Source organism: Myotis myotis, unplaced genomic scaffold (genome assembly GCF_014108235.1).
Source record: "Myotis myotis isolate mMyoMyo1 unplaced genomic scaffold, mMyoMyo1.p scaffold_m19_p_6, whole genome shotgun sequence".
NCBI lineage: Eukaryota > Metazoa > Chordata > Mammalia > Chiroptera > Vespertilionidae > Myotis > Myotis myotis.
This window is the reverse complement of record NW_023416368.1, coordinates 28,074,890-28,090,859: the sequence shown is the minus strand read 5'-3', so window position 1 is coordinate 28,090,859 and position 15,970 is coordinate 28,074,890. Positions and strand designations below refer to the sequence as shown.

Here is a 15,970-nt window from a genome sequence, read left to right as displayed (position 1 = left end):
ATGTCAGCACACTTAACATTCTGTTGGGGAAAGTAATAATGATGCTTCTCCACATGGTACAATGGGATAACCTACGGGTGGAAGTAAAACTGTTCTAAAATTGTTATGAACGCTAATTTAAAAATCTTAAGTGCCTAGAAACATTCTTGATTGAGAAGCCCCTGTTTGTGGTCATAAAAGATAGGGGAAATGTTTTATTGGATGGGACAATTTTATGAGTGTTAATTTTTCTCTATCTGAACCATAGTGTAACCTAAACAAGGAACCTATTATTCAAATGGCTGATTTACCCCGCTAGGATTTCTAGGATGACTTAACTGGAAAATGGATTAGCAACCCTGAAAGTTGGGGTTGATTTTATTTGGACTGTGTGAGTTTAAGCTCATGGCTATGCAAAATATTAATCTTAGCTTTAGGATATTTGTTGATAATTTCTCTGGTTCCAGCAATGAAATTATATCAAAGGATAAAGGATGAGTTTTCTGTATACCAAATGGGAAGAGCTCTGGTACAGAAAATGTGAAGAAATTGTCATCAGATAGACCATAGAGTCAAATAAAATAATTTATCTATATGTGAAAAGAATCAGTACCTCCACACTTTCTCTTAGAGAAGTCATTAAAAGATCTACTCTGGCATGGCCCATGTGGCTCAGTGGTTGTGTGTCTAGTTATAAACCAGGAGGTCATGGTTCAATTCTGGTCAGGGCACATGCCTAGGTTTCAGGCTCAATCTCTGGTGGGGGTCATGCAGGAGGCAGCCGATCGATGATTCTCTCTCATCATTGATGTTTCTCTCCCTCTCCCTTCCTCTTTGAAATCAATAAAAAAATATTTTTTTAAAGATCTACTCTGTATAACATTGAGGACAATAATAATTTATCTTTTCTTTAAAGGTCATGTTTACTAATCTAGCACCATAATTCCAGTCTTAGGAGCCCCAAGCTGCTAGAAGGAGGAAGGGAAGAGGTGAGGATATTGGGAAAGTAAGCACAGTTCTTAACTTGTGGCCGCATTTGTGCTCAAAGCAAAGGCTGAGACTGGACAGAAGACAGACGCTTTGGTTCAGATGTAAAGGAGGCCCTAGAGAAGAGTAGAGTCAGGATTTCCTGGAGCCAGTGCTGGAGTTGGCCTCGTGAACTAGGGGGTTTCTTCTTGGCATCCATGTCCTTTTGAATTTCTTCAAGTTGTTTAGCCAGGTTTGGCATGTCATAATTTTGAGCCAGATACATTCCAACCAGGCTGCCAAAAGTAAATCCAACCAGAAACTGGAGCATGATGTCAGTGAAGACGGCAGGATGGGCGGTGGTACTAGTAGCTCTGTGGGCCTCTCATTAAGTCTTAAGCATTTCACACAGTGGTTTACACACCTTCTTAATACTCAGTGAAAGTCTTGCGTTCAATGATTAGAAAGTGGTCTCTGGGGGAAAAATCATACTACAATACCAATTATCTTACATGTGCTTTCCCTCTATATTGAACTCCTAATAAGCTCTCTAACTTACCTGTACAAAGCTACGGAACTGGGGATTTGTCAAAATTTTTTAAGTCCACGAGATTTCCATATGGTGACACATCTTAGAAGCTTTCTATATGTTTGCAACTGAAGATTCGGCCAATAGTTTATACTGAGACTGTGTTATTTGAAAAAAGACCCCACCCCCCAAAAATAAAATAAAAAGAGAGATTCAGCCTAAAAATACTCTTAACCATCAGGAGGACATAAAAAGAAGTCATCGCTTTGATTTCATATACTGGAGTCACTGAGGATATAAATTCCCAGGAATATTTAATCGCACGAATAAGACTGTACTACTGCCTTTCAACTTGCAAATTCCAGTGAGAAACATCTGTTTCTCATTGCTCTCAACTCTTCAGAACCTCAACCTCTGATTTCTTCAGGCTGCAATTCTAGAGTAGGGATTCAGAGCACCGCTATCAGCCAATGTGAAAACAGGGATAAATGAGGAGTTTCCAAAAGGTTTCCACTGGATGACTTTCCTATTCAGAACTTGCCAAAGATCTGGGGTCTTATGTCCAAGGCTTACCCACTCAGAAGCTATGGGTTAAGAAAACAGATACTTCACTCCAGATGAAGAAAATGGAGACTTACTTGTGAGTAACAAGATGGACCTGGAGTGAATATGACGACATGCTAGAGTTTGTATCATATGTTTAGAAACAGTAGTTGAAAATCCTTTAATTATTTTTCACATTAATATAAGTATTCAATATATAAATAATAATACCCCCTGGTTCAGCAGTAGTGTTTTTAGTTAAATATGTGAATTGACCCAGCCTGGAGAAAAATTTGCAATAGAATCTACAGAAGATCCTGATGTTGGAAGCAATTCCTTTACAAAATTACTGCCTTCGCAGCAACTCTATATTTGTCTTCAAGTAAAAGAAAGCAACAATAGAAACAAACACTGAACTTGTGTTAAAGAAGCTACTAGACCTGGAAAAGCAAAGCTCACATCACTTAGCCCTGCAGCGGTAGATGATGAGGACTACCTGGAAGCAACACAACTACAACACCCCCACCCCTCATTTTAGCCAGAATGTACCCAGGTTCAGTCTTTGAGAAGCCATTCCCCAGCATACAGGGTGAGGGTGAGGGCCACTGACATGGACGAGGAAATCAAAGTGAAAATCAGTTATGCCTTTATAGCCCAGAGTACCATATCCAGTTTGGCTTTGATCACCATAGTGGAGGAATAAAAACTTTAAGTACATTGAACTACGAAGAGATTAAAAAATATTCCATGGTTTCAGAAGCAAGGAGAAGAGGGGAACTGGTTGTCCAGTGTAGTTGAGATCAAAATTCTAGATGATAATGACAAAGTCCCAGAGGTGATTTTTACTTCTATTCTCACAGTGATTCCTAAAGATTCTGCACCTTAGCTAGTAATTGCTCTGTTTAAAACACAGGATCCAGATTTGTGAGGAAATGGGGAGATACAAGAAAATGCACCTTTCAGAATATAATCTTGCATGAATAATTACTACAAGCTTGTAGCAGATGGGGTCCTGGACCTGGAGTAAACCCTGGGGTACAATGTCACCGTCACAACCACTAACAGAAGCAAGCTACCCCTCTCCTCCAGCAGAAGCATCACCCTACACATTGGTGACATCAACAACAATGTGCCAGTTTTCCACCAGGCTGCCTATGTGGTCCATGTGGTCGAGAACAACCCTCCTGGTGCCTCCATTGCCTAAGTCTGCACCTCAGATCCCAACATGGGACCCACCAGCCATATCTCCTACTCCACTGTGGCTAATTCAAATGCTTTAAGTGAATTTGAACTAGCAGAATGCTGGATATGGACTGTTCCTTGTAATCAAGGTTCTATTTTTCCATATGGTTCCTTGTAATCAAGTGATCATACAATGGATTCAAATAATGTTAGCATAGCTTTCCACTGAACTTGCAGTTTACAAACACTTCATAAATTATGGAATAACATTCACATATAAAATTCCCCTTTATATGTCACTCTGATTTAGAAGCTTGAAGTCTAAAATATAACAAACAAACAAAGAAAAGGAAAGAGTAACTTTTGGAAAGTGAAATTAGTTAAAGTGAATAATATGGAAACTGAAAAGAGTGGAAGGAGAATTACTGGTATGACAAGAGAAAGATAATATTAATAGTAAGATGCATAAAAGTGTCTGATTGATTAGTCATGGTAGTGTTCCATATTGTTGTCCATGTATGCTATATAATTTTTATTATAAGTGCTACCTGGATGTTGGTCTCTAAAAGGAATTCAGCAAATCAGATAATTTGGCATCTTCAATGTGGATTCTGATGCTCACCTGAAGACTTTGCTAAAGCTTGGGAACCAACAATAAGCAAGCATCTCCACCAATATGTGTCACTTGCAGGTATTGGCTTTATCTTGTGTAATACTTGGTCTAGCAGTATTTCAGAGGAAGCAGTGAATAGTCCTGGTGAGCAAAAGGCACGCATTTGATAACTATTGACTCTTCTATTTACCTTATTTAAAATTGACTTTTACATGTGGTATGAGGTAGCAACTCAATGAGGTAAGGGTTGAGGTTCTATTTTTCCATATGGATGCCCAGTTTTTGCAGCAGCATTTGTCGAAAAGATTTTCCTTTTCCTATTGAATAGCTTTGGTAAACTTGTTGAAAATCATTTGATTGAGCTCTAGCTGATTTGGCTCAGTGGATAGAGCATCAGTCTGTGGACAGAAGCATCCTGGGTTCAATTCTGGTCAAGGGTATATGCCTGGGTTGTGGGCTCGACCCCAGTAGGGAGCATGCAGGAGGCAACTGATCAATGATTGTCTCTCATCATTGATGTTTCTATCTCTTTCTCCCTCTCCCTTCCTCTCTGAAATCAATAAAAATATTTTAAAAAGGAAAATTATTTGCTATATGTGGGTCTATTTCTAGATTATCTATCATGTGCCATTGATCTATTTGTCTATCCTCTTGTCTTGACTATTGTAGCTTTATAGTAAGTCTTGAAGTCAGGTAGGTAAGTCTTCCAACTTTCTTCTTTTTCAACATTGTTTTGACTATTCTTGGTTCTTTGTCTTTCCAAATAAATTAAAATAATCTTGTCACTTTCCTGAGGGGAAAAGCCTGCAATGATTTTGAATGAGGTTGCATTGAATCTATTCATTCATTAGGGGAGGGATCATCCCAACAATATTGAGACATCCGATCCATGAGAGTAGTATATATTTCCAGTTACGTAGGTCTTCTTTAACTTCTCTCAACAATGTTTTATCATTTTCAGTGTAGATATCTTGAATATCTTTCATTAACTTATTCCTACATACCTGATGGTGTTGAATATTACTGTAATTGCATTTTTGTTTTATTTTCTGATTGCTCATTGCTAGTTTACAGAAAAAAGGAATAGATTTTTGTATATTCCGTATGCTTTTGAAGAACAAGAGGTGCAGGGTGCTTTATTCTTATGCTGTATGAGACCGTCATGTGAGAGGAGATAGCATAAACTTAAACCGCCTCTTCGTAAGCCCAGGCTCCCATTCTCTGCAGTGTATAGGCTCAAAGAGCCCACTCAGAAACAAGAGCCTGCCCCACGTCTAATAGTGAGTGGTTCTTTCATGCATTTATTAACTGCTTGCTTTATGTAAGGCACTGTCCTAGGTGCCAAGGGTGCAGCAGTGACCAAGGCAGGTATGATTCCTGCCTTAACGGGCCCCCATTCTAAGATACCATCTTTTACAAGTCTGATAAATGCCGCCACAGAGAAAAACAAGGATGCTAGGAGAGTTTGTAATAGGGAGGCCTACCACTGTCCAAAGAGTCAAGAAAGGTTTCTTTCAGGAAGAGATATTTAGAGTGAGATCTAAAGAATGGATCTAAAGGATAGGTAACAAAGAGACTAAAGAAGGAAATACCAGGCAGAGGGACTAGCGTGTGTAAAGGTCCTAAAAAATGAAAAGGTGACAAACTGAAAAGGGTTAGGGAGGCTAGAAATGTAAAATAAGTAGAGCCTGTAAACTATATGAAATGTCCTGGATTTGATTCTAAGTGCCCTTGTCCTTAGAAGCTATTGAAAGGTTTTAAATAATACAGTGGCAAAATATGATTTGGATTTTTAAAACATTACCCTGGCTGCTGTTAGGTGACTTGATTTGTGAGGGTTAGAAGTGGAAGTAGGGAGAACAGATGGGAGACTATGGCAATATTCCTGGTAAGAAATAGAGCTGGAACGGATTCAAAGGAAAGCAGTGAATATAGAAATAAATGGGTGGATTGGAGAAGTAGATTCAACAAGACAATAATGGAATGGCTGGAATGTAAACTCCATGAGGGCAGGGACTATTTTGGTTATCATAGTCCTCAGTGTCTGACAAGATCATTGCCTGGCAAGTGGTAAATCCTCAGTAAAATAGCATTGGCTGAATAAATACAGTAGATGAAAGAGAGGAGGGATTGAGTCATTTCCAAGTTTCTGAATTGAGGAACTGATGGACAAACATATCATTTCATAAAATGGAAGACTAGTGAAGGGTAGATTTCAGAGACATCAAGAGTTGAGTTGTAAACATGTTAAATCTGAGATCCTGAGAAACATCCACGTGCAGATATTAAGGGTGTGGTTGGATATATCGTTAGCATTCTTTTACTCTGACTTCTTTCATTGTGAAAATCCCTTCAGATGGCTAGATCCTTACCAGGCTGAACATGATAATATTCCTGATAGTTCTACTCTGGTATATTTTGGGGCTCATGGCAGAGCTATCCATGTTTTATTTTTCTTCCTGATCTCTTTTTCACTATTATAAATATCCAGCCTGGCTGGTGTGGCTCAGTGGTTGAGCATCAACCTATGAACCAGGAGGTCAAGGTTTGAGTCCCGGTCAGGGCACATGCCAGGGTTGTGGGCTTGGTCCCCAGTGTGGGACATGCAGGAGGCAACCAAACAATAATTCTCTCTCATCATTGATGTTTCTATCCCTCTTTTTCCCCTCTCTAAAAACATATTTAAAAAAATAAAACACATCCAGCACCCTCAGAATCTCACTGTTTCTAATTCATGCTCACTCCACTCTTCAGACTGGTCCTGATGCCCAGTTCTTTTCTGCCTCTGGAATTCTGTTAGGGTTAAAACTTAACAGGCATTTTAATTTTGTTGTTTAATTTTCTTTTACTTTGTGTGTTTTCCATGGAAATACTTAAGCTCAGTTTTTCTTCACCATCTGTTTTTGGTTTACAAACAGTAAAATTTTAGATAAGAAATGTTTAGGATAAAAAATGCATAGCAATAATAATAAAATTGTTGGGAGATTGTATACCAATACACACCTTAAACATCTTATAGAGTCCTCAGTAACCATATTAAAAAGATACTACAGTTGTTCTATGACTTTCATCTGATATATATTTGTTTCTTCATCAATGTGTTAGCTCTGTCTCCCCAACAAGAATATAAACTCCTTGATGGCCAAGATTTATTTTTTTTCATGCTATATTTTAAGGCCTGGAACAGTGCTTGATATTGTTAAGCTCTAAATATTTCTTGAATTAATTAACACAGTAATTAAGCACTTTAAGTTTAAACCAGTAGTGTGGTAGAACTTCTGCCATATCTACCAAATGATGGCAGAACTTCTTTTCCCCGAAGGGGGACAGAAATTTTTCATGTTTTGATAGAGAGGTGGATAAAACAGATGTATACATTTGCCAAAACACATTGAATTCACTATATATAAACAATACTGCAATTTAAAAAGGGATTTTAAAAAATAAAACATCAGATTCCCTCTACATCCTCATCTTGCCTCCAGACTCATCCCTCAAGAAGTCACTACTGTTAATATCTGATTATTACAAGCATTTTTGTATACATAAAGGTATGTGGTTTTTGTACAATAAGGATCATTTTATAGTATATACAGGATGTCCCCAAAAATGTATACACACTTTAATAGCTGATAGCTCAGTTTTGAAAATGAAATGTATTGAATAAACACTGCCTTTATAATTATTCAAAGTGTGTGTCTGCATTTTTTGGGACACCCCATATATTGTTCTGCAACTTGCTTTTCCCAGTATTAACAATATCTTAGGGACATCTTTTCATTTGTGTCTTTATAGGTCTGCCATCTACCTCAATCTTAGTAATTTCCTTTATTTACTTTAGGATAGGAAACACATTTACATGATTTGAAAATCAAAACAATATAATAGATATATATTATCTCATTCCCATTCCTGTCCAACTCCTATTCTACCTCTGTTTCCTTCTGCCTCTTATATAAACATTTTATTAATTTCTTAAGTATCTTTTCTGCATTTCTTTATGCAAATATGGGCAAATATAGATATACATTTTAATTTTCCCACTTTTCTTACAAAAAAGATAACATACTACACACTGTCCTGTATCTTGCTTTCTTCACTCTATAATATATTCTTTAAAAACATTTCCATAGTAATACATACTAGTAAGAAAGCTATTTTTTTAAAAAGCTGTTTAGAATTCCAATGTGATATTAATCAGTCTCCTGATTGGTAAATTGATACTTGGGTTGTTTCCAATCATTGATCATTATAATCAAATGCATTCAATAGCTTTGTACCTGCATTATTTTATACATATGCAGTATATCTGTGGGATGAATTCCCAGAAGTGAAATCGCTGAGTCAAAGAGTAAATACATTTGTAATTTTGATAGGTGGCCTCACAGCAAGTTCTCTTTTTAACTTTCCGTTTTGAAAATCTTTAAAATTTACAGAAGGGTTGCAAGAATTGTGCAAAGAACTATATACCCTTCACCCAGATTCACCTATTGTTAATATTTTATATTTTGCTATATTTCCTTTATCAACCCTCTTTTTCATTCCCTTTATCATTTTCATATATATTTGTGTGTTTACACATGTGTATAAGTATTTATGTGTGTGTATACACCTGTGGTTATTTTTTATAAACCATTTGAGAGTAAGTTGTAGGCATGATGTCTCTAATCCTAAACACTTTATTGTGAATTTCTTACGAACAAGGATATTCTTGCAAGTCCAGGATCATACATTGTATTTAGTTGTCATGAATCTTTTTTTTTTTAAATATATATTTTATTGATTTTTTACAGAGAGGAAGGGAGAGAGATAGAGAGTTAGAAACATCGATGAGAGAGAAACATCGATCAGCTGCCTCCTGCACATCTCCTACTGGGGATATGCCCGCAACCCAGGTACATGCCCTTGACCGGAATCGAACCTGGGACCTTTCAGTCCGCAGGCCGACGCTCTATCCACTGAGCCAAACCGGTTTCGGCATAGTTGTCATGAATCTTTAGTTAACAGTTCTTCAGCCTTGCTTTGTCTTTTATGACACTAATGTTTTTTAAAGACTATAAGACATTTATTTTTCAGGATGCCCTTAATTCTGGTTTGTTTTATGCTTCTTTATGATTATATTTAAACTAGGCATTTTTAGTAGCATATAAATTACCCATTATTGTGTAACAAATTACCCTAAAACTTAGTGGCTTAAAACAACAATCATCTCATTTGTTTTGTGGGTCAGGAATCTGGCTGTAGCTTAAAACAACAATTTATTATCTCATAGGTTTTGTGGGTCAGGAATTTGGATGCCTCTGCCTCAGTTTCTCACAAGGCTGTAATCAAGGTGTCAGCTAGGGCTGTTGTCTTAACTGAAGGCTCGACTGAGGGAAGAACTACTTCTAATCTCTCTCACATACTTATTGGTGAGATTCAGTTTCTCGTGGTTGTTGAAATGAGGACCCTCGTTTATTTTTTAAATAATTTCTTTTTATTGATTTCAGAGAGGAAGCGAGAGGGAGAGAGAGATAGAAACATCAATGATGAGAGAGAATCATTGATCGGCTGCCTCCTGCATGCCCTGTACTGGGGATCATGAGCCTGCAACCCGGGCATGTGCCCTGACTGAGAATCGAACTGTGACCTCCTGGTTCATAGGTCCACACTCAACCACTGAGCCCCACCGGCTGGGCAGGGCTCTAATTTCTTGCCGGCTGTTAGCTGAAGACCTACCTCAGTTCTTTGCCATGTGGAGCTTTCCATGGCAGCTCAAAATACAACATCCGCTTCTATCAGAGAAAGTAAGGGAGAGAGGCAGAGAGGTAAAACAAGATAGAAGCCACACTCTTTTTGTAAACATAATTTAGAAAGTCACATACCATTACTTTTGCTATATTCAGTTCTACTTGATTCAGCCCACTCTCAAGGGGGGATGATTTTCTTTTTTTAAATATATTTTTATTGATTTCAGAGAGGCAGGGAGAGGGAGAGCGAGAGATAGAAACATCAATGAGAGAGAATCATTGATTGGCTGCCTCCTGCACTCCCCCTACTGGGGATCAAGCCTGCAACCCAGGCATATGCCCTTGACCTGAATCAAACCCGGGACCCTTCAGTGCGCAGGCTGACGCTCTATCCATTGAGCCAAGCCGGCTAGGGAGGGGGGAGGGGGAATGATTTTCTAACTCCATTTATAACAATTTCTTCTACACTTACTAGTTGACATTATACTGTAAGGGAGAGCTTTCTCTTATTTTTTTATACATTCATTTGTGGCTCGTGTGTGTGTGTGTGTTCCAATGAATTATATTTCATTGTTGCCACTATTTGTTTTCATGCCAAATTATTCTAGATATATTTTATTTTAGATTTAGATTAATTTTATGCCAAACTGGTTTTTCCAGTAAGAACCTCTTTAAGCTGGTTCCTGTGTCTTTTTGTTATACCTCTATCATTTTCTTGAGCACTTTATTACTTTCTTACACATTCCCTGTGCCAGTCATGAAATGGACTTTTTATCCAAAAATCCTGCTCCTTTTCAGTAGGGAATAGTATTTAGAAACCAAGCTCTAGGTGCTAGGTGTATGCATGGCTAACGGGCTGTCACTATTTCTAGACCTTTTCAGCAAACAGAACTGGGGAACACACACACACAAACGCATACCATCTGCATCTATACACTGACACCTTCAAAAGCATGGATTCACATTAATACCTCCAATTCAGTTTCTTCCTAGCCTCTCCCTTTTTCATCTTTGTATTTTCCTTTCTAACAGTGAGGATTCTAGCTCCCAACCTTATGAATATATTTACTTTGTCCTAAAATACACAGAAAGTAGTATCAGAATTGCTATACCCATACCAAGGTGATTTCAAGATTTGCTTGCAATTATCTTTTAAACTGAGTGTATATAGTTTAAGCTCTTTGTTCAAAGTTATTTGCAGTATTATGTTATCATTTGAGGTTCTTAGTTTCTATTATATGCAATTTTAGAGTTTTTTCTACACTCTAAAATTGATTAGAGTTTTGATTGGTATTCTTTCTTGAATATATAAAACATGAACATAATTAAAATCAAACAACCTTTTAAAGTATATTCAGAAAACTGTCACTCCTTCCCTATCTCTTCTGCCTTATTCATAGCACCCATTGTAGATAACCTATTTCATTACTTTCTGGTTTATCTTCCTTGTGTTTCTTTTTTGCAAGAAAAAATTACATATATTTATATATTCTTATTTCTTTTTCTTTCTTACAAAAGTTAACATAGTATCCAAGCAGTTATGGCTTTGAATAGTTATGGTATACACAAATATCAGTTACCACAGTTTAAATAATACCAGTCTCCTAAAAATAGTTCAAACGTCAGTTATTGTGGTATATGAACTGACTAGTGGCATAAAGTACAAATTTCATTGTTAGCCCTTCAGTCCACAGATTACTTTGCAAATAAAGGTGTTCGACAAATCGCAGGGATTCTTTTAGTCTGTTAGTGTTTTCAGTCTGCATCTGGTACTAAGTTCATGCACAGATAGAAGAGCATGTAGTTGTTTTGACTTCTTGTCTCCCAGTGATAAACCCACATGACCTTTTACAAACATGTATAGGGGGTTTGACCAACAAAGAAGGAAGTACAGTCAAGAAACAAAAGTGATGATGCTGTCAGTGAAATTTGAATTAAACGTAAGTGGAGTTACCGAAGTAAAAACTGACTATGGAATGTTGACGCTGCAGCCTTTGAGAGTTCTAGCCATGCAGCCAAAGGACTTCATAAAGGTGAACTTAGTAACATGGGTGAGGAAAGTGGTTGTGATGAAAAGGATGACGATGTCATAGAAAAAAAAATGGCACCACCGAAATGCACAAAATCGTAACTCAGAAATGTCTCATGCCATTGGAAGTTGATCCAAACTTAGAAAAGATTATGACAATTTGCCAAGGCATAGGAAGAATGCTTGTTCCATATTGTAAATTATAGGATGAGAAGAAGCCAGATCTAATTAATAAGTTTCTTACAAAGAAATAAAACCCTTTAATTCTCTAGGGTTCTAATATTTTAGATTATAATGTACTAAATAAATATTTTATTATTTTTTACTTTCCTATAAGAGAGAGTTTAATGTTTTCATAAAAATTTTTAAAGGTCATGCAACAATCATAATTTCCTCCATCAATTAAGATCACTATACAGTTTCAGCTTGCACAATCATATTTACAGTCCTGCACTACCATGAAAAGAGAGGAATGCCTGTATGTAGTCTTTTGTACTTTGCTTTTTTAAAAAAAATTTAATCAGTTTATTGCAGTATAATTTATATATAATAAAATGTGCCTTTAAATATTATACAGCTCAATTAATTTGACAAACATTTGCACCTGTGTAACCACTACTATAATTAAAATATAGACCCTTTCTATAATCTTTAAAAGTTCTCTCATGCCCTTTCACAATCAATTTCCCACATTTCTGGCTCCAGGCAACTACTGGTCTGCTTCCTGTCACTATCAATTAGTTTTGCCTCTTTCAGAATTTCATCTAAATGGATTCTTACAACATGTGCTCTTTTGTGTTTGCTTATTTTGCTCAACATATATTTGAAATCCATTCACATTATTGTATGTATTAGTCATTTGTTCCTTTTTATTGCTGAGAGGTATTGCACTGTACAGATATATGACAATTTGTGTAGCTATTCACCTGTTGGTAGATATTTGGATTGTTCCCAGTTTGGTGTTATTCTGAATTAAGGTGGTATGAACATTTATGTACAAGTCTTTTGTGGGAATAGTTTTTTAGTTCTTGGATAAGTACTTAAAAGCATAATTTCTGGGTCATATAATATGGGAAGTATAAGTTAGCTTTATAAGAAGCTGCAAAACTATTTTTTAAAGTGGTACTATCACTTTACATTTCCATCAGCAGTGCATGAGAGTTTCATTTGATCCACATCTTCCCCAATGCTTTCTATTGCCAAACTTTTTTATTTTAATCATTCTAGGGATTGTGTAGTACTCTCATTGGGGTTTTAATTTGTGTTTTCTTGTCAACTAAAGATATTGAACATCTTTTCATGTGCTTATTGGCTATTTGTATATCTTCTTCTTGAAATCTGTTAAGATCTTTTGTCCATTTTTGAGTTGTCATATTAAAATTGAGCTTTGAGAGTTTTAAAAAATACATCCTGGATATGAATTCTTTGTCACATACGTGTTTTGTGGATATTATGACTTCTCTTAAAGATGTTTGACTTTTCTTTTTAATATCTTTTGAAGAACAGAAATTGTGATTTTGATAAAGCTCAATTTATCCATTTTTTTCCTTTATAGTATTTATTTCTTATATCCTCTTTAATAAGTCTTTGCCTGTTGTAAAGTTCTGTTGATTTTCTCCCTTTTTTCTAGAATTTTTATAGTTTTACTACTTATAATTTGGTATATGATCCATTTTGAGTTGATGCTTGTATATGATATGAAGGTTCCTATATTTCCAAAGGAATATCAAGTTATGCCTTTGGAAAATTTGCTGAAAAGATTATCCTTTCCCGTTAAGTAATTGCCAAATTACTTGGCACCTTCCTCAAAAATAATTTGACCAAAAATATGTGTCTTTTGGGGAATCTATAGTCTAACACCTATATATCTGTAGCATTATAATTAAGTCTTAAAGTCAGGTGGTGTTAGTTCTCCAACTTTGTTTTCCTTTTCCAAAATTGTTTGTTATTCTAGCTCCTTTAATCTTCATGTTAATTTTGGTATCATGCTGTCATTTTCTTTAAGAACAAAAGGTTGCATTGATTCTATAACTTCAACTTGGAAAAATTTATGATATTATTGAATTTTTCAATCCATGAACATGGTATATATCTTCACTTACTTAAGCATTCTTTCATTTCTCTAAGCAATGTTTTGTGTTTTTCAGTGTGCAGATTTTCTGTATGTTTTGATAAATACACTACTTATTTATTTAATGTTTTCTGCCATTCTGAATGGCATTAAAAAATTTTCATTTTCTAATTGATCATTGCAAGTATATAAAAATATAATTTATTTTTACTTGAATTTATTGAGGTGACATTGGTTATATTGATCTTCTATCGTGGGCCCTTAATAAATTGATTTATGAGTGCTATTAGTAGGGTTTTGGTTTTTTTGTTTTGTTTTGTTTTGTAGATCTTTTAGGATTATCTACATGCACAAACATGTTTTCTGCACACACAAAAAATACTGTTTTCTTTCTTCCTTTCCAATGTATGTGCCTTTTCTTTCTTTTATTTGCTTTGTTGCATTGGTTAGAATTTTCAGAGCAAAATCAAATAGAAATGGTGAGAGTTGACATTCTTGCCTTGATTCTAGTCTTTCCTGAGGAAAAGCATTCAGCTTTCCACCATTAAGTTTCCATAGATACATTTTAGCAAATTGAGGGAGTTTCCTTTATTTCTGGTTTGTTGAGAGTTTTTATCATTAATGAGTGATATAGTCAAATGCTTTTTTGCATCTATTGAAATAACCATGTAACTTATCAATTTTACTTGTTAATATGATAAATTACACAAATTGAGTTTTAAATGTTTCATCAACTTTGCAATTTTTGAATATACTCTACTTGGTCATCATATTCTAGCCTTTTTATATCGTTGGATTCAGTATGCTAATATTATGTAAAATATTTTTGCATGTCTGTTTATGAAGGATATTGGTCTGTAGTTTACTTTTCCTATAATTTCTTTGTCTCATTTTGTTATTAGAGTAACAGCTTTTGGTTTCATTGATTTTCTCTATTTGTCCATTTCATTAATTTCCACTCTCATTTTTATTATTTCTATCCTTCTACCATATTTTATCTATTCATCCATTGATGGACATTTGGGTTGATTAAAATCTGGGGCTATTGTGAAAAATGTTGCTATGAACATCTGCTACAAGTCTTTGTATGGACATATGTTTTCATTTCTCTTGGGTATATAACTAGGAGCTCAATTTCATCGGTTTCTATACTTGTATTTATTATTTCTTTGCTTGCTTTGTGTTTATTTTGCCCTTCTTTTCCTAGTTTCTTGAGATGTATATGGTTTATTCATTTGAGACCTTTTCTTTTATTGTTAGTGTTATACACTTACCTCTCAGGACTGCTTTAGTTGTATTCCATAAATTTTGATAAAATGTATTTTCAGTTCAATGTATTTTTCAATTTCCTTAGAGACTTACTCTTTGAACCATGGATTATTTAGAAATGTGTTGTTTTATTTCCAAGTGTTTAGAGATTTTTCTGTTTTCTTTATGATTTTTATTTTATTCCAAGATGGCCAAGGCATATATTCTGTGTGATTTTCATTCTTTTGAATTTGTTGAGATGTGTTTTCTGACCTTGGATTTGATCAGAATATGTTCTTGTTGTTGGGTGGGATACTCTATGTGTCAATTAGGTCCTATTAGTTAATGGTGTTGTTCTTTTCTATATTCTTGTTAGTAATTCTATCAGTTGTTGGTGAAGAGTTTGATCAGTCATTGTTCACTCTAAATACTTGTTAGTAGTTCTGTTGATTGTTGTCAAGTTGTTGAAGTCTCCAACTTTAACAGTGGGTTTGTCTACTTTACCTTTCAGGTCTATTAGTTTTTGTTTCATGTATTTTGAAGTTCTGTTGTTTGGTATATACATATTTAAGATGGTGATATCTTCCTGGTGGATCAACCCTTTTATCATTGCATAATGTCCCTCTTTGTCCCTGATAATATTCTTTGGATAGATAGGCATTTAATCTTAATACTTGATAACTTGACCTTTTTGTCATTTTGAAATCTCTTTCTTTTTCTCTGCTAATATATCTTGTCTGAAGGTCTACTTTCTATATTAACATAACTACTCAACTTTCTTATAATTAGTGTTTGCATGACACATATTTCCTTTATATGTAAAATATATTTTCTGTAGACAGAATGCAGTTGGATCTTTTTATTCATCTGTTACTTTTAGTTGGAATGTTCAGACCACTTACATTTAATCTAATATTGATTATGTCCATCATCTTGCTTTGTTTTCTCCTTAACCCATCAGTTTTTTATTTCTTTCATATTTTTCTATCTTATTTAGATTGAGTATTGTTTCATATTTCATTTGTCTCTGATATTAGTTTATTAGATACCCTCTTCCATTTTTAAGTAGTTTCTCTAGGGT

General features: G+C 35.2%; 2 protein-coding genes across 18 annotated transcripts in view; one reads left to right on the top strand and one right to left on the bottom strand.

Moving 5' to 3' along the window:
* LOC118657761 (protocadherin gamma-C4) overlaps nt 1-15,970 on the top strand; it is a 143,298-nt gene that overhangs the window by 87,060 nt on the left and 40,268 nt on the right. The window lies entirely within an intron of this gene.
* On the bottom strand, nt 959-1,290 carry LOC118657763 (short transmembrane mitochondrial protein 1-like). Its single transcript, XM_036312304.1, has one exon. It carries the CDS (start codon nt 1,274-1,276, stop codon nt 1,022-1,024), a length of 255 nt encoding a protein of 84 aa, XP_036168197.1. The 5' UTR covers nt 1,277-1,290; the 3' UTR covers nt 959-1,021.